This window comes from Anthonomus grandis, chromosome 16, assembly GCF_022605725.1.
Source record: "Anthonomus grandis grandis chromosome 16, icAntGran1.3, whole genome shotgun sequence".
NCBI classification, from domain to species: Eukaryota; Metazoa; Arthropoda; class Insecta; order Coleoptera; family Curculionidae; genus Anthonomus; species Anthonomus grandis.
This window is the reverse complement of record NC_065561.1, coordinates 19,125,562-19,153,188: the sequence shown is the minus strand read 5'-3', so window position 1 is coordinate 19,153,188 and position 27,627 is coordinate 19,125,562. Positions and strand designations below refer to the sequence as shown.

At 31.3% G+C, this 27,627-nt stretch overlaps 3 protein-coding genes across 3 annotated transcripts in view; 2 read left to right on the top strand and 1 right to left on the bottom strand.

Annotated features, from left to right (window-relative positions):
* Nucleotides 1-15,137, bottom strand: part of LOC126745585 (uncharacterized) — a 37,299-nt gene extending 22,162 nt beyond the window's left edge. Inside the window, exon 1 of the mRNA XM_050453492.1 lies at nucleotides 15,115-15,137. The gene's annotated coding sequence lies outside the window, so the exon portion shown is untranslated. The remainder of the gene's footprint in view (nucleotides 1-15,114) is intronic.
* On the top strand, nucleotides 875-14,717 carry LOC126745584 (protein takeout-like). The gene is made up of 5 exons (XM_050453490.1): nucleotides 875-1,102; nucleotides 7,467-7,707; nucleotides 9,707-9,840; nucleotides 14,032-14,181; nucleotides 14,242-14,717. Exons 1-5 carry the CDS (start codon nucleotides 1,021-1,023, stop codon nucleotides 14,412-14,414), a joined length of 780 nt encoding a protein of 259 aa, XP_050309447.1. The 5' UTR covers nucleotides 875-1,020; the 3' UTR covers nucleotides 14,415-14,717.
* Nucleotides 15,138-15,417: 280 nt separating the features above from the next.
* On the top strand, nucleotides 15,418-27,376 carry LOC126745587 (putative beta-carotene-binding protein). The gene is made up of 4 exons (XM_050453493.1): nucleotides 15,418-15,586; nucleotides 26,227-26,411; nucleotides 26,602-26,782; nucleotides 26,894-27,376. Exons 1-4 carry the CDS (start codon nucleotides 15,514-15,516, stop codon nucleotides 27,196-27,198), a joined length of 744 nt encoding a protein of 247 aa, XP_050309450.1. The 5' UTR covers nucleotides 15,418-15,513; the 3' UTR covers nucleotides 27,199-27,376.
* Nucleotides 27,377-27,627: the final 251 nt, after the last annotated feature.

The window sequence follows — 27,627 nt, the reverse complement described above, 5'->3', positions numbered from 1 at the left end:
AGAATTGAAAATAAAAAAACAGACTGGTAGAAATTAAAAAACTAGAGGAACTGAGATATTGGGTTATAAAGGGAGATAAAAACGCAACTGAAGGTCAAACATAGAATGGAGAAATATAATGCAATAATTAAGGAGAATGAGAGAGAGAGAGTGAAGAAGTAAAGATGAAAGGTGTCGATTGGTATTTGAGGAGTGGGAGTGAAAATTCTGGAATAAAAAAGCATCAAGGAATAAGGTTTATAGAGCTAAGACACTCAACTGCCTGGAATTACTCAAGTATTTGCCTTCCAAGCAGTTAGAACAAAATTTCAGGTAACACCACTGCTTCAAATGCCTGGAATAAGCAAAATATTTCTTTCTCTTTCAGACACTTGAAACAGACAGAGCTCCAATACATTGAGAATCCTAAAAGGGTATATCTTCATATGTTTCAGCTGAAGTATCATCAATACATCTCATATTGTTTCTTATTAATTTTTTATTGCCTGCGCCCAGACCATTAAGTGAGCCTCGAAGGAAGAACTTACGTTAGGTCTAAGTTCTTCACTTACTGTGACCATTGCGTCAACAACTGCTTGGAATTGATTAAACATTTTTCAAATATTTAGAACAGAAAGAGACGTAGATATGGAATCAACCCTCAACTGCCTGGAATAAGCAATATATTTATTTCTCTTTCAGTCAAGTATTAAATGAGTTTATATTTTTATATTGGGCTACTACCCGTTGTCCCTGAACATAAAACAACCATGAACCAGAGATAATCTCAGGTCCTCAACCTCAATCTTATTCACTTATAACAAATATCGACGAACTGTACAGAGAAAGTCATCGCGATGATAATTTACGCACCATCAGCTTTTCAGCCGAAGAACAACCGCTGTCTACATAGTGCAATTAAATACAAAACTTTCAGTTTCGCTTAGTAACTATTGCTTCATTACGATTAAGCTGTGGTAGGCGCGTAGGAGTGTGTTTTTTAGCTAGAAAAAACGACAATTCTCAGTTTAGAGAAGAAAAATGTTGACGAAGATTTGCTTAGTTGTTTTGAGTTGTTATGTAAATGTGGCCCGTAATGAGAGAATTACTTCTGATAATCCTCGTAAGTACTCGTTTATCATGTCAAATTTCTTTTTTATATTACACGTATGGTGTTATCAGCAAATGGGCATTTTTGGGTCAGCTTAAGTGATATTCTTAAATTTGTTTAATATAGGATTAACTCGCCCACTAAAGATCATTTATTAAATTCATAATGTAAATATTGAATATGCAAAAAAATGGAAGTATAACTAATGAGCATTATTACATAAACTAAGTAATTATAATTAGAATGTTATACTCATGATTAGTCATCGTTATATTAAATAGATATAAATCAAACAATTTTTATGTATTGAATTAACACTAGAATTATACAAAGCAGTGTGAATAAGTTAGTGATGGTGAATTGATTGCACTAATCTTCTTTCATCTGGCAAATGCTTTTGATATTATCACCTGGATCCAGGAACGTAACAAGAAACAACAATTAGATTTTTAAAATTAAATTTTCTTTATATTTTGTCTACTTTTGTATGTAAGCTTTAACATAATCAAAAACTGAAAGAAGTAAAAAAATGTTTTTTTAGTTCCGATTGATCTGTAGTCAGATTTGGCGATTTTTTTTGGAATAATAAAATAATTTGTCAAAAATCCTTAGGATAACTCAATATGGCCTTAAGCGCCACTTTACATCCGTTTTCCATTGTTTTACATTTTTTATATCTAATTGTCTATAATATATTTTCTCTTTTATTGTTAACTTTCTTTAATTTTTTGTCCTAGTTTTATATGTTTTTTGGTCTAATTAATATGTGGTCAGAGTGGATTAAATGTTCATAGCCCAAGCACAAATCCGATTAATGTTTGTAATATTATAATAATTTGTCCCATTCGTTAGGAAAGTCCAACACTGCCTAAAGCGCTTTTTTACGTCTATTCTCCAAAGTCATTGTTCTAAATTTTTAATACCTTATGGTGCGTAATATATCTCCTCTTTTTTTAATATGGTTCTTCATACTCTTTTCTTAGTTTTCTATTATTTTGCTTTATTCAATTTATGATCAGATTGAATTAAATACTCTTGAAATAATAAAATAATTTGGCCTAATCCTTAGGACAGTTCAACACTGTGTAAAACGCTACTTTACATGTATTCTCCACGGTTTTATTAGTCATTATTCTAAATTTTTTATACCTTATTGTGCGTAATATATCTCTTCTTTTTTTATTAACTTCCTTCATATTTTTCCTAGTTTTCTGTTTTAATTAATATATGGTCAGAATAAATTTAATCTTCATAGTCCAAGCATAAGTCCGATTAATTGCTTGGAATATTAAAAGAATTTGTTGAAGTGCTTAGGACAGTCCAACACTCTCTAAAGTTCAGTTCAGTATATATTACGGTAATTAACCAATTTACAAAATAAATATAGTATATAAAATATTCAACAAAATAAGATTTTATATCGCAATAAAGCACTTGAAGTAAAGGGCTACTTTACATTCATTTTCCACAGTTTTATTAGTCATTGCTCTAAGTTTTTTATATTTTAGTGTGCGTAATATATTTTCCCTTTTATTGTTAACTTTTTTATATTTTTTTCCTAGTTTTCTGCTTTTTTTTATTCTAATTAATCTATGATCAGAGTGGATTAAATGTTCATAGCCCAAGCACAAATCCGATTAATTGCTTGGAATATTATAATAATTTATTCAATTCCATGCTCTCCTTTACATCTATTCTCCACAGTTTTATTGGTCATTGTTCTAAATTTTTTATACCTAATTGTGCGTAATATATCTCCTCTTTTCTTGTTAATTTTCTTTAAATTTTTCTCTTAGTTTTTTGTTCTAATTAATCTATGGTCAGATTGGATTAAAGGCTCATAGTCCTGACACAAAAAAGATGAATTCGTTGAAATAATTTAAAAAATTGTCCAAATTCTTAGGACAGTCTAACACTGTGTAAAGCGCTACTTTACATCTATTCTCCATGGTTTTATTAGTCATTGTTCTAAATTTTTTATACCTTATTGTGCGTAATATATCTCCTCTTTTCTTGTTAACTTTCTTTATATTTTTCTCTTAGTTTTTTGTTTTTTTTGTTCTAATTAATCTATGGTCAGATTGGATTAAATGCTCATAGTCCTGACACAAAAAAGATGAATTCATTGAAATAATAAAAAAATTTGTCCAAACCTTAGGACAGTTCAACAGTGGGTAAAGCGCTACTTTACATCCATTCTCCACAATTTTATTAGCCTTTGCTCTAAATTTTTTATACCTTATTGTGCGTAATATATCTCCTCTTTTTTATTAGGATTCTTCATACTCTTTTCTTAGTTTTGTATTTTTTTGTTTTAATCAATCTATGATCAGAGTGGATGAAATATTCATATTCCAAGCACAAATCCGATTAATTTCTTGAAATAATAAAACAATTTGGCCGAAAAAAAAATCCCGATAAAGGGTCCAACAATAGCTGTATTTATAGATTTAGCCAAAGCGTTCGACACAGTCAACTTTTATTGCGAAAATTACATAATATTGGAATTAAGTATAGCACAAACCCTTTTTAAAAATTATTTTGCAGGGAGAGAACAATACGTAAAAATAAATAAATGAAAGAAATCACTTGTGGAATACACAAGGGACTATATTGGGGCCCTTATTGTGACATGTTAAAAAGGTCATTGACATATAACCAGAGCGAAAGCGCTACTTTACATTTATTTTTCACAATTTTCTAAGTCATTGCTCTAAATTTTTTATACCTATTTGTGCGTAATCTATCTCCTCTTTTCTTATTAACTTCCTTCATATTTTTTTCTTAATTTTTAGTCTTTCAAGGCTAATAATCTCATCGATTACTAATTTATAAAACGTTAAGCTGTGGCCAGCTTACTTGCAACCAGCAATTCATTGAACCACTTGATCCAATCTTTTTTCTTCATCACTTATTTTACTTCTTCTCTCTTTCTATAGGAGGTTCCTGGATCAGGGACGGAATGCCCACTATACCATGTTAAACCATCATCAATTACTACTTCAAAGTGTTTTGTAAGGATCTACCTATAAGTCCTTGCTTTTAAATAGAATAGGATCCTGCTTAATCCTCACGATGTTTTACAGCAAACTTCACCGCAGCCTTTCATAGTTAAATTATTATTTTTCACCACATTATTATCGAAATCACAACCTTTACAGTGACCTTTCAAAGGGATTCGACTGCGTGTCATACCAGATCTTATGGAATTAACGAAGCAGGTATGCAGGCACTTTTATGATGAGACAGAGTCGAAGTATAGAGTCCTTTTTGTGCTTTTCTTGGTCTATAGTAATGATATCCATCACTCCAATCCAAACTTCATAGTAGAAACCAATCCTGGCATCATATTTTGATCCTTCCTAATGTCCCTGGTCCAAGATTATCATATTCCAATTTGTTGCTAAATATGATGAAAGAAAAATTTATTTGGTTTCTTGAGTCAACAAATCTCTTCTGCAATAGTATTTCTGTGATCTGTCAAAAGCATTTGATTGTGTCACAGAAATATTGATGTAGCATCCTGCGATCTAGTTTATATGCATATGAATAATCAAGATAGAACTAAACAACACTAACGCAAGCAATTCATTTTCCACAAGTAAAATGTGATTTACGTCCAGGCAGAAATTCGTGCTTATGCATTAAGAACCAAATTTTGTCTTTTTTTTTTAAGAAATTAACGCCCAAGATTATACAGATTTCATGATCAATTATTACGCATTAGATATAAGAGCTGTAAAATTTAATTGTAAAAAATCAAACTGAATATCGCCCCTAAATACTTGTGCATGCATAAACGTTGCCTACACAGCCTGTATACCTGTATTTTCACAAGTTTGCTTCAAAATGACACAATTAATATTTAAGAACTGAATTAATAGGACAAATTGTTAGGACAGTCCAACGCTGCCTAAAGCGCTACTTTACATGTATTCTCTACAGTTTAATTAGCCATTGTTCTAAATTTTTTATACCTAATTGTGCGTAATATGTCTTCTCTTTTCTTACTAATTTCCTTCATTATTTTTTCTTAGTTTTTTTTTTGTTTTTTTATATATATTGTGACGAAATTCGGGAACACACTTTTATTGTCAACGTCAAAAACACTAACCTAACTCGCCTTGACTGTCGTTGAATTGTTTCCAAGCTAAAAAACTGACTAAACAATTAAAACTAAATGAATTGTCACGAAGCGCGTCCTTTTTAAAACCCGATGGAACATTTTCGAAATATTTAGAATTATCTTCATTGTTTTTGCCGAAAGAGGCCAATAATTTAAGGAGAATACTGGCAGTCAAAGCAAGCAAGTATACAAATTCTAGAAAATTAGAGCTACAGGGATTTACAATAATATTACCTAAATAACCTAAATTGGGGCCAAAATGGGGAAAAAAAATGGAATAAAATGAGTTGCTATATTTACGCCTAAAGCAGTTTTCTTTTTTTTTAATTATTATTATTATGAAATGTGTGCTCTTAAATATTATGTAGCAGACCCTTGTCGCTTGCAAATTATAAAAAAAACACGTACGATAAATATAATTTCAGGTATAGGGAATTGTTTTGTGTATCTATCTTAGGCGATAAGAAACTTGTATAACTAATTTGTGTAAATTTTTAAAACTTAGAATTATTTTGTCTTCATTCGAAGTAGTCACGGTCATTTTGTTAAACTTTCAAGAAAAATTAATTATATTGTATCTGCATTTCAGGCTCATTTTGTGTAAGTTAAGTTGTCTTATTTTATTACTTGGTAATTTCTACTAATTTTCTGAAAATATAAAAGTAGTGAAGATACCGAATTGGTTCTCACTGTCTTCAACTACCTGAAATAAGAAGTCTGATAAGTTAGTGACTTACAATATGTTATTTTAATTGCTTGAAAAATTTACTATAACTGCAAGGAAGAAAAAAATAATGAAACGTTGTGAAACTGAATTTCCACTTATTTACGATAAGAAATTGCACAATTACTGCAATATTCATAGCAATACCACAAAAAAATAGTGTTTTTTCACGCATTACTCGAAAACCTTAAGGTTATGTGAGAAAAGTATGGATACCAAAACTATATATTTTTTTATCACCTATAATTTTCTTAAAAAGCGTTTTTTTCTTAAGAAATTATTTTCTGCAAGAAAAACATTTTTCATTGACCTAATCCTTACCCCCCACCCACCCCACACAACTTAATTAAGGCAGAAATTCGTGCCTATGCATTAGGAACCGAATTCTGTATTTTTTTTAAGAAAGTAACGCTCAAGGTTAAACGGATTGCATGATTAATTATCTTGCATTGGACATAAGAGCTGTAAAATTTAATTGCAAAACATAAGTTAAAATCAAACTGAATATCGCTCCTAAATACATTTGTCTCAAATCCTTAGGACAATCTAACACTGTCTAAAGCGCTACTTTTAATCCATTCTTCACAGTTTTAGTTGCTATTCTAGATCTATAGTTAGAGTGAATTAAATGCTTCTAGTCAGTAGTCTTGTCACAAATTCAACGAAATTCTTGCAATAATAGAATAATTTGGCCATATTCTTAGGACAGCCCAATTTTGCCTTTAGCGCTACTTTACAACCATTCTTCGCAGTTTTATTTACCGTTGCACTAAATTTTTTATACCTATTTGTGATTTAAGAATGTGTGCTCTATAGAGGAGAGCTTTAAAGGTTATCGCTGATTCGTGGATTATTGAACCGTGACAACACCATGTAGGTATATTATTGAATGACATATCACAGAAGTTCTTCAGTGTGACTTCCAATGTTAAAAAGCACCACAGAGAATATGCAGACGATGACTCTATAAAGAATTTATTTGGGTTTTTGCGTCAACAAATCTATTGTGCAGTAGTGTTTCTGTGATCTGTCAGAAAAAAGAACTAAACAACACTAACGAGCAATTAATTTTCCACAAGTAAGATGTTATTTAGGTCCAGGCAGAAATCCGTGCTTTAAGAACCGAATTCTGACTTTTTCTTAAGAATTTAATTCTCAAGGTTGCACAGATTGTATGATCAATTATTAAATAATTAAGTTAAAATCACCAGCAGCAGCAGCAGTAGTCTTTGGTGTCAAACTCAACACGATTATTATTTTAACATGTAGTATTTAATTTTAAAATTTGAATTTCGCGCCTTTAGCTACAATGTCATATGTGTTGACAGTTATTACGTTTTGTTAGGTTGGCCTGAGTGATGAGAATGGACAAGTAGAGATTATTATAACGTGACTCGATTAAGGCGTATTAATTTATGTATTGCAAATTATGGATTTATAAGTTATGAGTTGTAATTTGTGTATTTGTTTAACCGAATAAAAGGTCATTCTACAAAGAAATGAATTAATAGACTCGCTTGTTTTAGCTCCCTATATAAAACAATGCTACGAAGGCGATCCAGACGTGATCAACTGCTTTATATCGGCGCTACATCATCTGCAACCTTACTTAGCAAATGGAATTAAAGAAATCGAGTTGCCATCAGTCGAGCCCTTTCTTATGGATGAACTGTCCCTGTCCTTAACTGGCGGTCCTAATGGATACACGATATCGCTGAAGGATATGAAGATTTATGGAGCCAGTAACTTCTCAATGTCTAGACTCAAGTGAGTGGCAAGTTATTTTTAACATAAAACGAAACGCACGCGAGACTTTCGTTTGTGATATCGGTATATAGCGCGAGAACTTCCAAACATCTTGTCGAAACCAGCTGTTATTCATGCGTATTATTTTGGAAAACAATAATTTTGTAAACAAATCTTACTGGTAAGTTGTGTGGGGTGGGTGGGGGGCTAAGGGTAAGATTAATAAAAAACGGTTTTTTTGCAGAAAATATTTGTCTAAGAAAAAAACGCTTTTAATAAAAATTATATATAATAAATATTGAATATATATTTTCTGCAAAAACATTGTTTTTCATCAACACTACCCTTACCCCCCCCACCCACCCCAAACATTTGCCCAGTAAGAAATTCTATTGGAAAATCACCGTTTTTTGTCCATAATATCCAATCTAATAGCACTGTTTTTGTATTAATTATTTATTAATATACATATATGTAATTATATTAAATTTAAATAAATAAACTGTGTTATTAGATTAGATATTAACGACGAAAGCAGCTGTTACTCATGTATATTATTTTGGAAAACAATAATTTTGCAAACAAATCTTACTGGTAAGTTGTGTGGGGTGGGTGGGGGGCTAAGGGTAAGATTAATAAAAAACGTTTTTTTTGCAGAAATTATTTCTTTAAGAAAAAAATGTTTTTAATAAAAATTATAGGCGATAAAAAAAATTTATTGTTTTTGTACCTATGTATATGATGTGTTATATAATATTATTATTATTAAATATATATTTATTCGACGATTATTTAGTAAATTTTTGGTTTTGGTATATTTGTCAACGGTATATTTAATGAACTGTAGAATATACGTATATCATAAATTATTCTGTTTACAAAAGAGAGAAAATTTGTAAAGAAGTATTACAACTCAAATATTTGATGAAATTATTTTGAAAAATCACTGTTTTTCGTCCATATTATCCAATCTAATTTTTAAACTAAATATTTATACATAAAATTATATCAAATTTAAATAAACAGTGTAATCAAATTAAATATTGAATAAATATTTTCTGCAGAAACATTGTTTTTTTATCAATACAACCCTTACCACCCCACCCACCCCAAACATTTGCCCAGTAAGAAATTCTTTTGAAAAATCACCGTTTTTTGTTCATAATGTCCAATCTAATAGCACTGTTTTTGTATTAATTATTTATTAATATACATATATATAATTATATCAAATTTAAATAAATATACTATGTTAATACAAATTTAAATAAATATGTATGTTAGATTTATTAACGACGAAACCAGCTGTCACTCATGCGTATTATTTTGGAAAACAATAATTTTGCAAACAATTTCTTACTGGTAAGTTGTGTGGGGTGGGTGGGGGGCTAAGGGTAAGATCAATAAAAAACGCTTTTTTAGCAGAAAATATTTGTCTAAGAGAAAAAATCTTTTAATAAAAATTATAGGCGATAAAAAAATCTACAGTTTTTGTACCTATACTTTTGTCACATAGTTTTAAAAAGTAAAACATGAAAAAACCCAGTCCCTAAAGTGGTAAGGAACAAAATTCTGCCCACCAATTTGCATTTTGATGTCTTTATCTCCATATCTATATAACTCACATTAATATAATTGGTTTTACGAATCAGACCACACACAATCAAGCTAAGTAAGTAATAAAATAGTAAATAGCATCCGAATAAACCGAAACACAAAACCACGACATAATAACTTCTTGAAATTAACATAAGATCGCGTGTTAAGGTATGGGGTGCTTTAGTACCCAACAGTAGTAAGAGTAATTTCACCTGTCTCACGAGACATTACTAATTTAATCTACCATGACTTCTCTTACGCATTTTACATGCAATCTAGCTTAACATACTCAGTGGTTTTGGCATATCGTGTTCACTGATAAAATTCAAATAGACTGTGCAGTCTCTTTGATATGCACATATTACAAATAACAATAATAATTATAATAATGTAGACATTAATACGGTATATTTTATTGCAGATTATCGGAAAATGGCAAGCCATTCGAAGCAAAGATCAACATACCTTCATTAAAAATTAATGCCAGATATGAGAGTAGCGGCGTACTAATTATCCTGCCTGCTAGCGGAAATGGAACCTTTTTAGGACAATTTGGTAATATGTCTATTAATTTAATAATAATGATTATTCTACTATGGAATGAAACTGGCAATCTTTTAATGCTAGACTACTAAAAAATCCGGATCGATAGAAGTATTTTTAGAATTCACAGATTTCCGGTACTAAGGCAACACGTTAGCTCGCTTGAAAAAACACCACATTTTCGTTTCAGCTTCTTATACAACATAAAAGTGAAAAAAGTTTAATGTAACGAAGGAAATATGCGTCGAAAACGTGTATCCGGGTTGACAAAAGGAAATCAGGATGTAGGGATGGCACAAGCGGGGGCGTTCAAATGTTTTTTTAATAGTGGATCCCAAAACCTACGAAAATAACCTAATACTTTTTAGTCGATTTTTGTGTTAAGGTAAAAATGATTACAACTACGCATTTTCCGTATATGACAAGATTTATATAAAGAAAAGTGGCAACGTTTGATTCTCCTTCTACTATCGTCATGTCAGTCTAAGGTAATTGGGTAAACTAACTATGCTAGTAGGACCCATTTTGTAGAAGATCCAGACAAGCTGTCTTCTTTGACAAATTTGGATTTTCATTTCTATATCTCTTTCTCAGTCATTATGATAATTTAATGATGTTTTTCCTATGAGATTGTTATTTTTTTATTTATTTTAATAAATTAAGATCTATGTGCAACTCAACAAATTAATTTGTGCTTCCTAAGTCTATACTTCAAACATCCCTTAGTATATTCAAATATCCCTTACAAGAGACACTAGTATTTAAGATATAGACAGTTATGTTCGGATGGTCCATTGCAAGGAGGTAAAATCAATGTATAAGATGACCTCAAAGTTTTTCCTAATTTTCCAGGAAAACTGGCAAAAGTAGAATCTTTAAAATTAGATAGTAGCGTGCGCTCAAATGTCTTCTACAAGAGATACTAAGAATTTTTAAAAGACTCTTGACTAATATTTAAGATATAGACTGTTATGTCCAGATGGTTCATTGTAAAGAAAGTGAAATTATTGTATATGGTGACGTCAAAGTTTTTCCTAATTTTCCAGAAAAACTGGTAAAAGTAGAGTCTTAAAAACTGGATAATAGGATGCGCTCTAGGATCCCCTGTAACAGACACCAGAATTTTTTTAAATATTTTTGACTAGTTTTTTAGTTATCGGCAGATTTGTACGGATGATTTATTTAAAATTGCAAGAAAGGTAAAAATCAATGTATACGGTAAAGTCAAAATCTTTCCTGATTTTCCAGGAAAACTGGCAAAACTAGACTTTTAAAAACTGGATAATAGGGTGCGCTCTAGGGTCCCCTATAACAAACACCACGAATTTTCAAAAGATTTTTGACTAATATTTAAGATATAGACATTTATGTCCGGATGGTCTGTTGCAAAGAAGGTAAAATTAATGTATATGGTGACGTCAAATTCTTTCCTAATTTTCCAGAGAAACTGGCAAAACTAGAGTTTTAAAAACTGGATGGTAGGGTGCGCTCTAGAATCCCCTGTAACAGACACCAAGAATTTTTTAAATATTTTTGATTAGTTTTTGAGTTATTAGCAGATTTGTACGGAGGGTTTAGTAAAAATTGCAAAAAAAGTAAAATTATTGTATACGGTAACGTCAAAGTCATTCTAATTTTTCAAGAAAACTGGTAAGACTGGAGTCTTAAAAACTGGATGATAGGGTGCGCTCTAGTGTCTCCTACAAGAGACACCAAGAATTTTCAAAAGATTTTTGACTAATATTTAAGATATAGACAGTTATGTCCGGATGGTCTGTTGCAAAGAAGGTAAAATTAATGTATATGGTGACGTCAAATTCTTTCCCAATTTTCCAGAGAAACTGGCAAAACTAGAGTTTTAAAAACTGGATGGTAGGGTGCGCTCTAGAATCCCTTATAACAGACACCAAGAATTTTTGAAATATTTTTGACTAGTTTTTGAGTTATTGGTAGATTTGTACGGAGGGTTTAGTAAAAATTGCAAAAAAAGTAAAATTAATATATATGGTAACGTCAAAGTCTTTCTAATTTTTCAAGAAAACTGGCAAAACTCAAGCCTTTAAAACTGGATAGTAGGGTGACTACTATTCAGTAGGGGACAGATTTTATCTTTTCTAACAAAAAATAGTCGCACGGGGCCAAATCTGGCGAATACGGCGCGTGTTCGAGCACTGGAGTGCGCTTACCGGCCAAATACTGCTTCACAGATAGCGCGTTATGGGCAGGTGCGTTGTCCTGATGCAAAATCCACGAGTTGTTTTTCCACAACTCGGGCCGTTTCTTACGAACTCGTTCTCGCAGTGTTGCAAAACTGACAAATAGGAAGTCTGGTTGAGAGGTAATTTTTCAAGAAAACTAGCAAAACTGGAGTCTTAAAAACTGGATGATAGGGTGCGCTCTAGTGTCCCCTACAAGAGACACTAAGAATTTTCACAAGATTTTTAACTAATATTTAAGATATAGACAGTTATGTCCCAATAGTTTATTGTAAAGAAAATTAAATTAATGTATAAGGTGACGTCAAAGTCTTTCCTTATTTTCCAAGAAAATTGACAAAGCTAAAGTTTTCAAAACTGTACAGTAGAGTGCGCTCTAGTATTCCCTATAAGAGACATTAAGAATTTTCAAAAGATCTTTGACATTCATTTACCTTAACAAAATATGAATATTTTATGTAAAGCAGATAGAGTTCATCTGAATCAAGCTTCTAATTCGTTTGGGGTTGAGATAATATTTAGCATTAAACATAGAATTTATCTTCTAGAAGTCTACTATACAACAACATTTCGTTCGTTCATAAAATTTAGATATGACAAACATTGATAATGGTGTGAATTTACAAGAAACATCACTATCATCTCCAAAGGTATTCGACCATTGACTCAAACCCAAGTAGATTTTTTTCTGTAAATGATACAGCTAAAAAATCAGATATGACTAAAGAAGAACATTCTAAAGAAGGTGAACACTGAATGTATAAGGTAAAGTCAAAGTCTTTCCCAATTTTCCAGGAAAACTGGCAAAAGTAGAGTCTTTAAAACAGGACAGTAGGCTGCGCTCAAGTGTCTTTTACAAGAGACACCAAGAATTTTTAAAATATTTTTGACTAGTTTTTGAGATATGGACAGATTTGTACGGTAACCACCCATAAAAATTGCGAAATTAATGTAAAATTTACTACTATTTTTAAGGAAAATTGGCAAAACTAGAATATTAAAATCTGGACAGTAGGGTGCGCTCTAGTGTCTTCTACAAGAGACACTAAAAATTTTTAAAAGATTTTTGATTAAATTTTGAGATATGGATAGATTTATCTAGAGAGCCCTGGTAAAAAATTGCAAGAAAGGTAAAATTAATGTTAAAGATGACGTCAAAGTTTTTCCTTATTTTCCAAGAAAACTAGCAAGACTAGAGTCTTTAAAACTTGACAATAGGGTGCGCTCAAGTGTCCCTTACAAGAAACACTAAAAATTTTCAAAAGATTTTTAACTAGTTTTTAAGATATTGATAGTTTTGTTCAGATAGTCCTGTAAAAAACGGTGACCTCAAAGTTTGTCCCAATTTTTCAAGGAAACTGGCAAAACTTAACAGTAGAAACAGATTGTCTCTCTATTGTGGCCTAAACAATCAATTTCTCAGCTCTATTTAGATACAAACATGATTGATAAGAAATGGAAATTATTAATCTCTTTCCTAATATGAAATATGAATTCCTAAGATTACAGTCAATTGCTTTTCGGTGACTTGGATGGAGATATATAGTGCACAATTCATATTGCCCTAGCATATTCAAAATAGTTTCTTTGGCAGACAATACACCTGGGTGATCGCTTTTTGATGAGCTCTTTGGTCACTTTTGGGGTCTTTTTCAGGCACTTTCTTGCCTCCGAGTCTGGCTATCATTCTTTCAGATCTAGATGGTAATCAGTACTACCATCTGGAAGATATTTCACACGATGACAGATTGCCCCTTTCACAAAACTGTTCTTAAAGCTGCTAGTAGTAGCATGAGACTCATCTTCCAGAAGAGACTGGAATAAAAATGGTACTCTAAGAGTAGCTAACATAAGCAGTTAAATAATGCTTAATTTACTTAACGGTTCTTGGATTCTTTTTTTATATAAGATCTATAATGAATACTGCTTAAGTTGGGTAGAGTGAAACTGAAAACCAACACTAAGCATTATAATGATTTTTTTCCAGATGACTTGGACTGTATGCTTAAAGGAAAAACCATTACCAATGAAATCGATGGTGAAAAGTACTTACGCGTGGATACACTGCACGTGGACCTTACCGTGAAAAAAATGAGAATGATGGTGAAAAATATTTTCAAGAACAACCGAATTTTGAGTAAGCACCCTTTTATGTGCCATTAATAAATACATTATTACATGGTTCAATGTTTTTCAGCTGAAGCTATCAACCTCTTCCTAAGGGAAAATGGCCAGGAGGTTTTCAAGGTGATGCTTCCACAGCTTAGGAAGAAGCTGGCCAATTTATTCATGAATATCTCGAATAAGTTGCTAATGAATATTCCCTTGGACGTGTTTTATGTTCCAGTATCCAAACAGGCTAAACACTAATCACTAGTGACAGATATTTAGAAATAGAGTGTGTAAATAATCAGTTTTTCATTGCAGCCAAATCTCAGTAGTCATCAGATCTGAAGAAAACGGTGGCCAAGCAATTAATGGTGCATTTTAGTACATTGAACCAACTGAAGAATGATGTTTATTTTTTAATTCTTGAATGTCACGCAACTTGGCAATTATCTTCTGAAATTTGGTAAACCTGCGTGTCAGGCTCCGAACTTATTAAGTTATTAGCTGTAGTACTTACCCATTATAGTGATTAGGACAATTTAAATAAAAAAAGTTTCATAATAATCGCAATAAGCATTTCTCAATCCTCACCCTATCTGTACTGTGCAATAAACTCAAAAAAAGAGAATAAAAATCGGACTAGTATACCGGTTGGGCCAAGAAAGCTCTTCAGTGCGCAAATCTTTGAACCATATTAAAAATAGCGTTATAAATGAGTGAGACAATGTCATCCTTTAATACTAGTTAAATAAAGAAAGATATATTACAGTGATTGTTTGAGATGACATACTTCAGAAACATGCTTAATGGCCTCCTACTCGAAACAGGTAAATATCTTGGATAATTCCAACTGGCACTCAAAGTTAATAGGGTGTGTAAAGTGGAAATAGTAGAAACTGACATAAAGATCAAAAACTTAGTTCTTTTATTTGGTTTAATGAGACTTGGACTCTCAACTTACATTACCATAGAAAACTGGAAGCCTTTTGGTTATAGGCAATCTCCTGTAAAGATGGAGGTTCTAAGATGATTATAGAAGAACGTAGAAATCGTATATAAAGCACCACAAACATTTCAACTAATGCAAATGCACTACGTAAGATGACAAATCACCGTATATACCAATTAAAAGTAAATAAAACGTAAATTTTTAAAGAATTCATAACGAAAATGTGGATTGAATATTAATCAATTCGCTCATTTAAATAACACTCGAATATGCGAAAACTACTCGCATTACCTTGTTGCTTCTACCATATAGGCACCGTCAAAGTTAACATTTTGAATGAGCCGAGTTAGGTGTGCAATCAGTGTCGTCTGCTCACCGTGACAAGAAGTCTGATTATCAAAAAATCATAGGATGGATTTATCGCGTATTTTTTGTGTTTTTATAGTGGTTGGTGCTGTAGGATCTGCTAGAGTAAAGAAATTTCGTGAGTATTTATTAAGAATATTAGGTTACAATTAATGACTCTATATATTTGCTTTAAATCGTTCACTGTGTTGGTTTTCTCCGTAAGACTCTAGGACCTCTATCCTTAAATGTAGCGGGTGAAAAAATTGAAAGAAATTAGTGAGTTTACAGGAAATTGTGTGAAAGTGAGTGAACGACTTAATAAGTGAATAAGTCCCAACACTTGGACAAATAAAGAATCTGATCATTTTCTGTCTAAAGTGTTCAATTTATATGTTATACTTGATCATGCCAATGGATCAACGAGAGATTTAACCAATAAATGATAAGGAAGCTAGAACTAATAAACCGGCTTAGAAATTTTAGTTTAAGATATGCATGGAAAATTCAATCTTACTTAAGAGCTACTCCAGATGCCTGGAAGTAAGTTTAAAATAATTCTGGAAATCGATTAGGACCATAGGATTAAAATCAATCACAGTAAAAATTAAATTAAAAAATACAAAAAAAAACATAAAATATATGAGGAAAGTTACTTGTTAAAGTAATACTTAAATTTATGTTCAAATAACCAAGTTAATAATTATCTTCCAAAATTTAGAAAAAAATTAATTTTGCAATTTTTTTCAATAATGACTTGATATATTTTATCAGTATGCCTTAAATTCACAAGAGAATTTATTGATTTATTTGAGTCAAAGTATTACTTTATATGAAGTCAATCAATACACTACAAAGGACATTTCCAGAAAATTTGGATTACTGAATTATCTGGAAGGCTGCAAGGAGAGTATTTTCCAGAAATGCTTTTACAAGAAAGATTAAGATTTATGATAAATGAATTAACTAGGAAAAAAATTACACTAAAAAATACAAAGAAAAACATAAAATAGATAAGACAAGTTACTCGTTGGAATGTTATCTAAGCGTATCTTCGAATAACCAAGAGAACACCCGTCTTAGATTTTTTTTTTCATTAATTTTTGCCAATAATGGCTTTATACATTTTCCAATGTACCTTAAATTCACAAAAGAATTTACCCATTTATTTGGGTCAAAGTATTGGTTTAAATAATGTCAATAAAAGAACGAAAAAGCACATTTCCAGATAATTTGGAATACTGAATTATCTGGAAAGTTGCACGGACGATAATTTCCAGAAATGGTTTTACTGGAAGGCTTAAGATCTATGACAGATGAATCAACTAGAAAACAATACACTAAAAAATACAAAGAAAAACATAAAATAGATGAGAAAAAATACTCGTTGGAATGTTATCTAAGTTAATCATTCAATAACCAAGAAAACACCCGATTTTCAATTTTTTTTTCAAATTTTGCAATTTTTTACTATATTTGGCATTTTCGCCAATAATGGCTCGATATATTTTCCAATGTACGTTAAATTTACAAAAGAATTCACCGTTTTATTTAAGTCAAAGTATTGGTTTAAATGAAGTCCATCAAAGCACTACAAACGATATTTCCAGAATATTTGGAATACTGAATTATCTGGAAGGCTACGAGGAGGATATTTTCCAGAAATGCTCTCACAAGAAAGATTAAGATCTATGATAGATGAGTTAACTAGGAAATAAATTATACTAAAAAATACAAAAAAACACATAAAATAGATGAGAAAAGGTACTCGTTGGAATGTTACCTAAGTTAATCATCCAATAACCAAGAAAACACCCGATTTTCATTCAATTATTTTTTCAATAATTTTGCAATTTTTTACTATATTTGAAATTTTTGCCAATAATGGCTTGATATATTTTTCAATGTACCTTAAATTCACAAAAGAATTCACCAATTTATTTAAGTCAAAGTATTACTTTAAATGAAGTCAATCAATACACTACAAAGAACATTTCCAGAAAATTTTGAATACTGAATTATCTGGAAGGCTGCGCCCAGGATATTTTCCAGAAATGCTTTTACAAGAAATATTAAGATCTATGATAGATGAATCAACTAGGAAAAAATTACACTAAAGAATACAAAAAAAAAACATAAAATAGATAAGACAAGTTACTCGTTGGAATGTTATCTAACCGTATCTTTCAATAACCAAGAGAACATTCGATTTTCAATAATTTTTTAAATAATTTTGCAATTTTTCACCATTTTTGCCAATAATGGCTTAATATATTTTCCAATGTACGTTAAATTCACAAAAGAATTCACCGTTTTATTTGAGTCAAAGTATTGGTTTAAATGAAGTCCATCAAAGCACTACAAAGGACATTTCCAGAAAATTTGGAATACTGAATTATCTGGAAGGCTGCACGGAGGACATTCTCCAGAAATGATTTCACTGCAAGGCTTAAGATCTATAATAGACGAATCAACTAGAGAAAAATGACACTAAAAAATTGTAAGAGAAACGCAATTAGAATTAAAGAGTATATATTTGGCTTTCATCAATTGACCACTTATCCTTGCATTGTGCAACAAACCATGCATAGATGACTAATTTTCTGAACCTCTATTCACAGCACTCAGTTCCAGGTCTAAATCTAAAAAGAAGCTGAGTGTCATCAGCATAAAGGAGCCAGAACGATCCCGTTAGATCTGACGTATAAATAGTAAAAAGTAATGGATCAACCTAATTAATAGCATTTCATGTTTGATGAGATCAAATGCCTTTCTACAGTCTAGCAATACAAGACAGGAGATAAGTGAGGCATCCATGATTTTGAAGATGTCATTGGTAATCTTGCTATACTTTGATAAGTTGTTGATGTACAACGATTGGTAGAAGGCTTATAGGTCAAAGCTCATCCTTAGGTAGAGGTCTCACCATTGCAGTTTTCCATATGGCTGGATATTCTTCTATTCCTAAACAAAGAGTACTTGGGAATCAAAGAACATGATGGAACCAGTGAATACTATTCAAGAGCCAGACGAGTACCTACTTGAAGCCAAACTAAATGGAGGAATTGTTTGCTGAGTACATGATTAAGTTACGCCATTGCTATAGAAGGATTAAAGAAGAACATGCTGAGTCTCTGGTTGTTCAATTCTGGCAAATAATAAATCTGGACCAACACAATTTGTAGGCGCACACTTTTGGAATATCGACATAATCCAGATCCGGTAATAGACACCTCAGACGTCACAGTAAAACCGGTCAGAAGTATTACAGAAAGAATCCTTAAGATTGAGGATCCTCAGAAGAATCAGAAAAATAGAGAGAGATAAAGAGAGCCTGGAAGAGGGAAACAATGACTCTTCAACTATCTGGTACAAGGACAACATGACTCTTTAAAAGTGATTGAGAGAAAGACAGAATGACTTTTTAATTGGATAAAAAAGAATAGAAACATTCTTCAACAAAAAGAGACTGGGAGAGAGACAAAAGACTTCTTGTAATTGAAACTGGTTAATAGTGATGTTGAGGTGAATAGGTGGGCTTCAACTGTAATAAATCTGATTGTTCATTAAATAATTATTCAAAATTTCAAATTTATCCTAATTGTAGTAAGGATCATGGAAGTCGATATAGAAGATTAGATGTAAATAGTAAAAGAAGCATGAATAAGTGACTGAGACTCTGGAACGTGCAGGAAGAAACAAACAGACTCATTATATTCCAGAGTGACGTATGTTAACTATAATTACTTGGAAGAAAAAAAAATTACAGGAGCTTGAAACACATGAAGAATAACGTTAATTTCCTGGACTACTCCCAAGAGTGACACTTACTGCTTGGAAGAAAACAAAAATTATGCCAGAATTTTGAAACGTCACCTTAATTTCCTGGCAAATCTTTAAAACTATGACGTTTAACATAACCTTTCATATTGCGATCGTCAAAGGTATTTGACACTAAGATAATTTTGTAAAAAGTGGGTCAAATGTTGATTTTGTGATGTTTTAAGCTCCTACTATACACAGCATGAATCTGAATAAAATCTTGATCAATACAGATGATATACAAAAAACTTGAGTAATATGACGATGAAAATACTTTGATCTCATGTCTTCTTTCTAACGTTTCTCCAGTGAAGTTTATTTTAATATTAAAACGTGGCCAAATCTGTAAAACAAATACAGGTTACACGTCATGATTTTTACTAGCTTTGTAGCGTGCAACGTCTTCAGTCAGTTGCGTCACAAATGACGTTTTTGACAATTCCAATGAATTATTTAAAATCGCTCGCCAAATATTAACGTTATTGTACAAAACCAATATTATCTCTTTTTACGTATACTTTATTGCCCTCCCGATGTGTGCACAACAATATTCAAACAAAATAAAAATAATAATTAAAATTCAAAAAACGTGGCGGTGTTATTGAGCTATTAAATAAAATTCATTACTATTGACACCATAAAGAAGATTGGCCAATGGTTTTTTCGCCGTATGCATAAATGCAAATAGCATTGGTTTTCCAAAACCGTAACGCAATAATTCGGGAAATTGTCGGTCACGTTCTAAATAAATATTCGTTTTGTTTGCTTCTTATTTATATTTTTTTTTAGAATAAGTTAAGAGAAAAAAGATGATCTGTTCAACTAAATGTGACGTCACTGCTATTGCAAACAGGGCAAATGTTTGAGACAATATTTACTTTGTTTTATATGATTTTATACACATTTTCCACGTGCAGTGAGCATTTCCTTTTATTTGACTGGACAAATGTCCAATTTATTACTCTCTAATGTTTACTGCAAATTTGACAAACAGGTTAAAAAAATTCAATGGTTTCTTCCAGGCAGTTGAGGCTCTTAGAGAGCAAAAACAAGGAGTCTGGAATTTAATAATTCAACTGCTTATAAAAGAATTATTGATTTCGTTTAGGCACTTGACATAATTAAAGAAGAAGAAAAAAATCAATAATTTTTTCCAGGCAGTTGAGGTTCTTCAAGAGCAAGAATGAGGAGTGTTGGATCTAGTAACTGAAGTGCCTGTACAAGATATATTAATTACTTTTAGGCACTTGACATAATTAAAGAAGAAGAAGAAGAAGAAGAAGGAGAAAAAGAGGAAAAAAATTAATAATTTCGTCCAGGCAGTTGAGGTTCTTAGAGAGCAAATACAAGGAGTGAATACCTTAACTGCTTGTAAAAGAATTATTAATTACTTTTAGGTAGTTGATATAATTAAATAAGAAGAAGAAGAAGAAGAAGAAAAAGAGGAAAAATTCAATAATTTCTTCCAGGCAGTTGAGGTTCTTCGAGAGCAAAACAAGGAGTGTGAGATCTAATAACTTAACTGCTTGTACAAGAATTATTAATTACTTTTAGGCACTTGACGTAATTAAAGAAGAAGAAGAAGAAGAAGAAGAAGAAGAAAAAGAAGAAAAAAATCAATAATTTCTTCTAGGCAGTAGAGGTTCTTAGAGGAGTAAATAACTCAACTGCTTGTACAAGAATTATTAATTACTTTAAGGCACTTGACATAATTAAAGAAGAAGAAGAAGAAGAAGAAGGAGAAAAAGAGGAAAAAAATTAATAATTTCTTCCAGGCAGTTGAGGTTCTTCGAGAGCAAAACAAGGAGTGTGAGATCTAATAACTGCACTGCTTGTACAAAAATTATTAATTTCTTTAAAGTAGTTAACATAATTAAAAAAGAAGAAGAAGAAGAAGAAGAAGAAAAAGTGAAAAAAATTAATAATTTCTTCCAGGCAGTAGAGGTTCTTAGAGGAGTGAATAACTCAACTGCTTGTACAAGAATTAATAATTACTTTAAGGCACTTGACATAATTAAAGAAGAAGAAGAAAAAGAAGAAAAAGAGGAAAAAAAATCAATAATTTCTTCCAGGCAGTTGAGGTTCTTCGAGAGCAAAACAAGAAGTGTGAGATCTAATAACTTAACTGCCTGTACAAGAATTATTAATTACTTTTAGGCACTTGAAATAATTAAAGAAGAAGAAGAAGAAGAAGAAAAAGAGGAAAAAAATCAATAATTTCTTCCAGGCAGTTGAGGTTCTTCGAGAGCAAAACAAGAAGTGTGAGATCTAATAACTTAACTGCCTGTACAAGAATTATTAATTACTTTTAGGCACTTGAAATAATTAAAGAAGAAGAAGAAGAAGAAAAAGAGGAAAAAAATCAATAATTTCTTCCAGACAGAAGAGGTTCTTAGAGGAGTGAATAACTCAACTGCTTGTACAAGAATTATTAATTACTTTAAGGCACTTGACATAATTAAAGAAGAAGAAGAAGAAGAAGGAGAAAAAGAGGAAAAAAATTAATAATTTCTTCCAGGCAGTTGAGGTTCTTCGAGAGCAAAACAAGGAGTGTGAGATCTAATATTTGCACTGCTTGTACAAGAATTATTAATTTCTTTAAAGTAGTTAACATAATTAAAAAAGAAGAAGAAGAAGAAGAAGAAGAAGAAGAAGAAGAAGAAGAAGAAGAAAAAGTGAAAAAAATTAATAATTTCTTCCAGGCAGTAGAGGTTCTTAGAGGAGTGAATAACTCAACTGCTTGTACAAGAATTATTAATTACTTTTAGGCACTTGACATAATTAAAAAAGAAGAAGAAAAAGAAGAAAAAGAGGAAAAAAATCAATAATTTCTTCCAGGCAGTTGAGGTTCTTCGAGAGCAAAACAAGGAGTGTGAGATCTAATATTTGCACTGCTTGTACAAGAATTATTAATTTCTTTAAAGTAGTTAACATAATTAAAAAAGAAGAAGAAGAAGAAGAAGAAGAAGAAGAAGAAGAAGAAAAAGTGAAAAAAATTAATAATTTCTTCCAGGCAGTAGAGGTTCTTAGAGGAGTGAATAACTCAACTGCTTGTACAAGAATTATTAATTACTTTTAGGCACTTGACATAATTAAAAAAGAAGAAGAAAAAGAAGAAAAGGAGGAAAAAAATCAATAATTTCTTCCAGACAGAAGAGGTTCTTAGAGGAGTGAATAACTCAACTGCTTGTACAAGAATTATTAATTACTTTAAGGCACTTGACATAATTAAAGAAGAAGAAGAAGAAGAAGGAGAAAAAGAGGAAAAAAATTAATAATTTCTTCCAGGCAGTTGAGGTTCTTCGAGAGCAAAACAAGGAGTGTGAGATCTAATAACTGAACTGCCTGTACAAGAATTATTAATTTCTTTAAAGTAGTTAACATAATTAAAAAAGAAGAAGAAGAAGAAGAAGAAAAAGTGGAAAAAATTAATAATTTCTTCCAGGCAGTTGAGGTTCTTAGAGGAGTGAATAACCCAACTGCTTGTACAAGAATTATTAATTACTTTTAGGCACTTGACATAATTAAAAAAGAAGAAGAAAAAGAAGAAAAAGAGGAAAAAAATCAATAATTTCTTCCAGACAGAAGAGGTTCTTAGAGGAGTGAATAACTCAACTGCTTGTACAAGAATTATTAATTACTTTAAGGCACTTGACATAATTAAAGAAGAAGAAGAAGAAGAAGGAGAAAAAGAGGAAAAAAAATAATAATTTTTTCCAGGCAGTTGAGGTTCTTCGAGAGCAAAACAAGGAGTGTGAGATCTAATAACTGAACTGCCTGTACAAGAATTATTAATTACTTTTAGGCACTTGACATAATTAAAAAAGAAGAAGAAGAAGAAAAAAATCAATAATTTCTTCCAGGCAGTTGAGGTTCTTCAAGAACAAAGCAAGGAGTAAGAGATTTAATAACTGAAGTTCCTGTAAAAGAATTATTAATTACTTTTAGGCACTTGACATAATTAAAGAAGAAGAAGAAGAAGAAGAAGAAAAAGAGGAAAAAAATCAATAATTTCGTCCAGGCAGTCGAGGTTCTTCGAGAGCAAAACAAGGAGTATGAGATCTAATAACTAAACTGCTTCTACAAGAATTACTAATTACTTTTAGGAACATTGACATAATTAAAGAAGAAGAAGAAGAAGAAGAAGAAGAAGAAGAAGAGGAAGAAAGAGAGGAAAACAATTAATAATTTCTTCCAGGCAGTTGTAGACATAATTAAAGAAGAAGAAGAAAAAGAGGAAAAAATCAATAATTTCTTCCAGGCAGTTGAGGTTCTTTGAGAGCAAAACAAGAAGTGTGAGATCTAATAATTGAACTGCCTGTGCTAGAATTATTAATTACTTTTAGGTACTTGATATAATTAAAGAAGAAGAAGAAGAGGAAAAAAATCAATAGTTTCTTTCAGGCAGTTGAGGTTCTTCAAGAGCAAAACAAGAAGTGTGAGATCTAATAATTGAACTACCTGTACAAGAATTATTAATTACTTTTAGGCACTTGACGTAATTAAACAAGAAGAAGAAGAAAAAAAACGAAAAAATCAATAATTTTTTCCAGGCAGTTGAGGTTCTTCGAGAGCAAGAATAAGGAGTGTTGGATCTAATAACTTAAGTGCCTGTAGAAGAATTATTAATTACTTTTAGGCACCTGACATAATTAAAAAAGAAGAAGAAGAAGAAGAAGAAGAGGAAGAAAAAAAAGAAAAAGAGCAAAAAATCAATAATTTCTTCCAGGCAGTTAAGGTTCTTAAAAAGCAAGAACAAGGAGTGTTCGATCCAATAACTGTCTGTACAAGAATTATTAATTTCCTTAAAGTAGTTGACATAATTAAAGAAGAAGAAGAAGAAAAAGAGGAAAAAATTAATAATTTCTTCCAGGCAGTAGAGGTTCTTAGAGGAGTAAATAACTCAGCTGCTTGTACAAGAATTATTAATTTCTTTAAGGTAGTTGACACTATTAGAGAAGAAGACGAAGAAGAAAAAGAAGAAGAAGAAGAAGGAGAAGAACAATTGTAGACTATACCAACTCAATATAGATAGTATTTATATATGAAAAAAAATTGATATTTTGGTCCTTCGAACAGGACGGTGGTAGTTTTTGGCTTTGTTAGTGTGAATTTGACCTGAGACCCTTAATAAGAGCAATAAAAGAGATAACTAAACTTTTCCTTAAGAAATCGGTTTATCGGAAGATATAACTACAACTCTTTCTAATTTATAATGTTTGACCATTAAAAAACCTACAAGTTTCCAAACCTATAGCCCTAAAAGATAAAAGTGGATTCACTCCAACAACCCAATATGATAATGATAATTGGGAGAAGCATAGTCCAGACCTGGTCTAAGATAAGCAATTTTAGTGTTTAAACACGTGAGGCGAAAACTCCTTAAATTTTAAGATTTTTTGAAGGCCTTTCACAATGTTAAGATTTTTTTCAATCAACTGAAGAACTCCTCAATAACTCTAAAACAGTTGCATTTACAATGAAACTTGTAATGACCTTTTCGGTCAAGAAACTCATCAGGTTTCGATTAAAACTAAAACCAATAAAATCGTTACATGATATTTTAAGATATATTGATTTTTGTAAGGCCTTTGACATTATCAAGATTTTTTTCAATCAACTGAAAAAGTCCTCAATAAGTTCAAACCTTACTCTTACTAGACTCTTACTAGTTGCTCTTACTAGAAAATTTCGGGGACGTTTTTGATTAAAAAACTCGTCAAGTTTCAAATGAGACTAAAATCAATAAAATCCTCACATGAAATTTAAAAATATAATGATTTTTGTAAAGCCTTTAACAGTATCAAGATTTTTTTCTATCAATTGAAAAAACTCCTTAATAACTTCAAAATAGCTATTATTACAAGAAAACTTGTGATAACCTTTTCGATCAAGAAACTCATCAGGTTTCAAATAAAACTAAAATCAATAAAATCGTTAAATAATATTTTAAGATATATTAATTTTTGTAAGGCCCTTGATAGCATCAAGATTTCTTGTAATCCACTGAAGAACTCCTCAATAACATCAAAACGGTTGAATTTACAAGGAAATTTGTAATAACCTTTTTGGTCAAATAAAACCTAAATCAATGCAATCCTCACATGTAAGTATAAAATATATTGATTTTTGTAAAGCCTTTGACGGTATCAACATTTTTTTCAATCAAGTCAAAAACTCCTCAATAACTCCGATTATATTTAATGTTGTTTTTGGTCAAAACATTCATCAATGTTCAAATGAAACTAAAATCATTAAAATCCTCACATGAAATTTCAAAATATATTGATTTCTATAAAGCCTTTAACCAAGTTGCTCCTAATGGACATGGGCATGCGTTTTTCATAATAATTCTGTAATTACTTAAGATATTTTAAAACGGCTTTCAGTATCTTTGGAAGAAATATTCAAGAATTCATTCAAGGTATAAAAAGTCTTTGTAGGTTTAGAACTCCAGGACTTATCATAAGTCAATGGGAGTCATGGCCAGACGTTTTTGATGATAAGTCTAAAACTACTTAAGATATTCTAAAACGGCTTTCAGTATCTTTGGAAGGAATATTCAAGGATTCATTTAAGATATAAAAAGTCTTTGTAAGTTTAGAACTTCAGGACTTATCATAAGTCAACTGGAGTCATCTCCAGAGGATCGAGTTGCTCCTAACGGACATGGGCAGACGTTTTTGATGTTAAGTCTGAATATACTTTCAAGGATTTATTGTAATAACCTTTTTCTTCACACAACTCATCAATCCATAGTCCGGTCCTTGCAGGATCTCTTAAATACGTTTATCTTATGGCTTTCTTTGAATACCATCAAAATGTTCAATGGGGTTTTGGTCTGATCCCAAGACAAATCATAGGAGAGATCTAAGCTCTAAGTAGACTTAGACTTAGATATATAGAGGTAAGAGGGTATTGCTTTGAAATAAATAAACCTTTGATTCTTTATTGCAGCAACCTATATTGAAAAATGTCGTCAGAGCGATGTAAACTTTGAAAAATGCCTTCTGAAAGCGGTCCAGAATGCCAAGGCTCATCTGCAAGAGGGCATACCGGAGTTTCGTTTACCGAAAATGAATCCTTTGATCATACCCGAAGTTGGATTAGATGCTGGGGCAGGATTTATAGCTCGATTTGAAGTAAGTTTAACTCATTATTTAAATAGTAAGAATTTGTCAGTTCTGGCATCATAAACGAGTGAAGTCAAGGATTAATATTAGCCTGATTAAACAGGGATAAGAATATGAGAACCTAGATTTTCTTGTAAATAATCCAGATTAACTGGCACTGATTTGACGGTGCTTTTAATGATGTTTTCTCCCTTTCTAGAACGTGGAAATTTATGACGCAGACAAATTCACCATTAAGAAGTTTGACGTAAGTTTGGAAGATAACAAAGTGAAATTTGATATGTCCTTTCCGTTCATAAGGATAAAGGCGAATTACTACATATTCGGGAAAGTTTTGTTCTTTAATTTGGACGGGTCTGGACCGGCGGATGGAAATATTAGTAAGTAGCAAAAAATGTGAATCATCCTGATGTTTGATAGATAATCCTGCTTAAACCCCATTACAAAATACTACGTTCCACTTATAATTTTCTAATCTTTCTTCATTTTAGCAAATTGTAGAGTAGTTGCCACAATGAACGGACAAAGGTACTATCAACAAGACAAACAATACCTTAAACTAACAGAAACCGTAATTGAGGACATCGACTTTGGAAAACCGAATTTCCGATTTTACAACTTGTTTAGGAACAATCCGGAATTAACCGAACAAACGAACAAGATCCTGAACGCCAACATGCAGGAACTTTTAAACGATTTAAGACCGACCCTGGAACAGACCATCGGGAAAACCGTTTTGGAGTTCATCGGGAGAGTTTTCGCCCGGTTTTCGATAGACGAACTTTTCCCAAAATAATTGGATTTAATTAAAATTAATTATGTTATGTTCCTTGTACATAAATAAGTAAATTATGTAGGTTTTGGATAGTGCTATAATAAAGTTTAATTATTTATAATTATGAGGCAATTTTGAAACGTTATTGCTCGCGTATATTTGCTCACAAATATTTGTCATTAAAGAGTGCTAAAAAATAGAGTATGAAGTTTTTGTTATCCCAGAGGAGGCCTGTGAGTGAGTTTTCAATTTTCAAAAATAAAAAAAAATATATAGTGTAATTAAAATAGTGCAGAAATAATTAAAAAATTAAAATTGGCAATAAAAAAATACCTCTCTAATTATTAAAAAAATTTACGAAGTAGATAAATGCGTTAAATGATTAAAAAAAAGGCATGCAGGTTTTTCATGAATATCTTATTAAAGATAGGTTTAATGAAAAAAACTATA

Bases quoted from the DNA above. Each gene is read 5' to 3' on its own strand.
- LOC126745584 (XM_050453490.1), top strand. From the start codon at position 1,021: ATGTTGACGAAGATTTGCTTAGTTGTTTTGAGTTGTTATGTAAATGTG. The intron at 7,708-9,706 runs GTGAGTGGCAAG...ATTTTATTGCAG, and splicing joins TTCTCAATGTCTAGACTCAA to ATTATCGGAAAATGGCAAGC. The intron at 9,841-14,031 runs GTAATATGTCTA...ATTTTTTTCCAG, and splicing joins AACCTTTTTAGGACAATTTG to ATGACTTGGACTGTATGCTT.
- LOC126745587 (XM_050453493.1), top strand. From the start codon at position 15,514: ATGGATTTATCGCGTATTTTTTGTGTTTTTATAGTGGTTGGTGCTGTA. The intron at 26,412-26,601 runs GTAAGTTTAACT...CTCCCTTTCTAG, and splicing joins GATTTATAGCTCGATTTGAA to AACGTGGAAATTTATGACGC. The intron at 26,783-26,893 runs GTAAGTAGCAAA...TCTTCATTTTAG, and splicing joins ACCGGCGGATGGAAATATTA to CAAATTGTAGAGTAGTTGCC.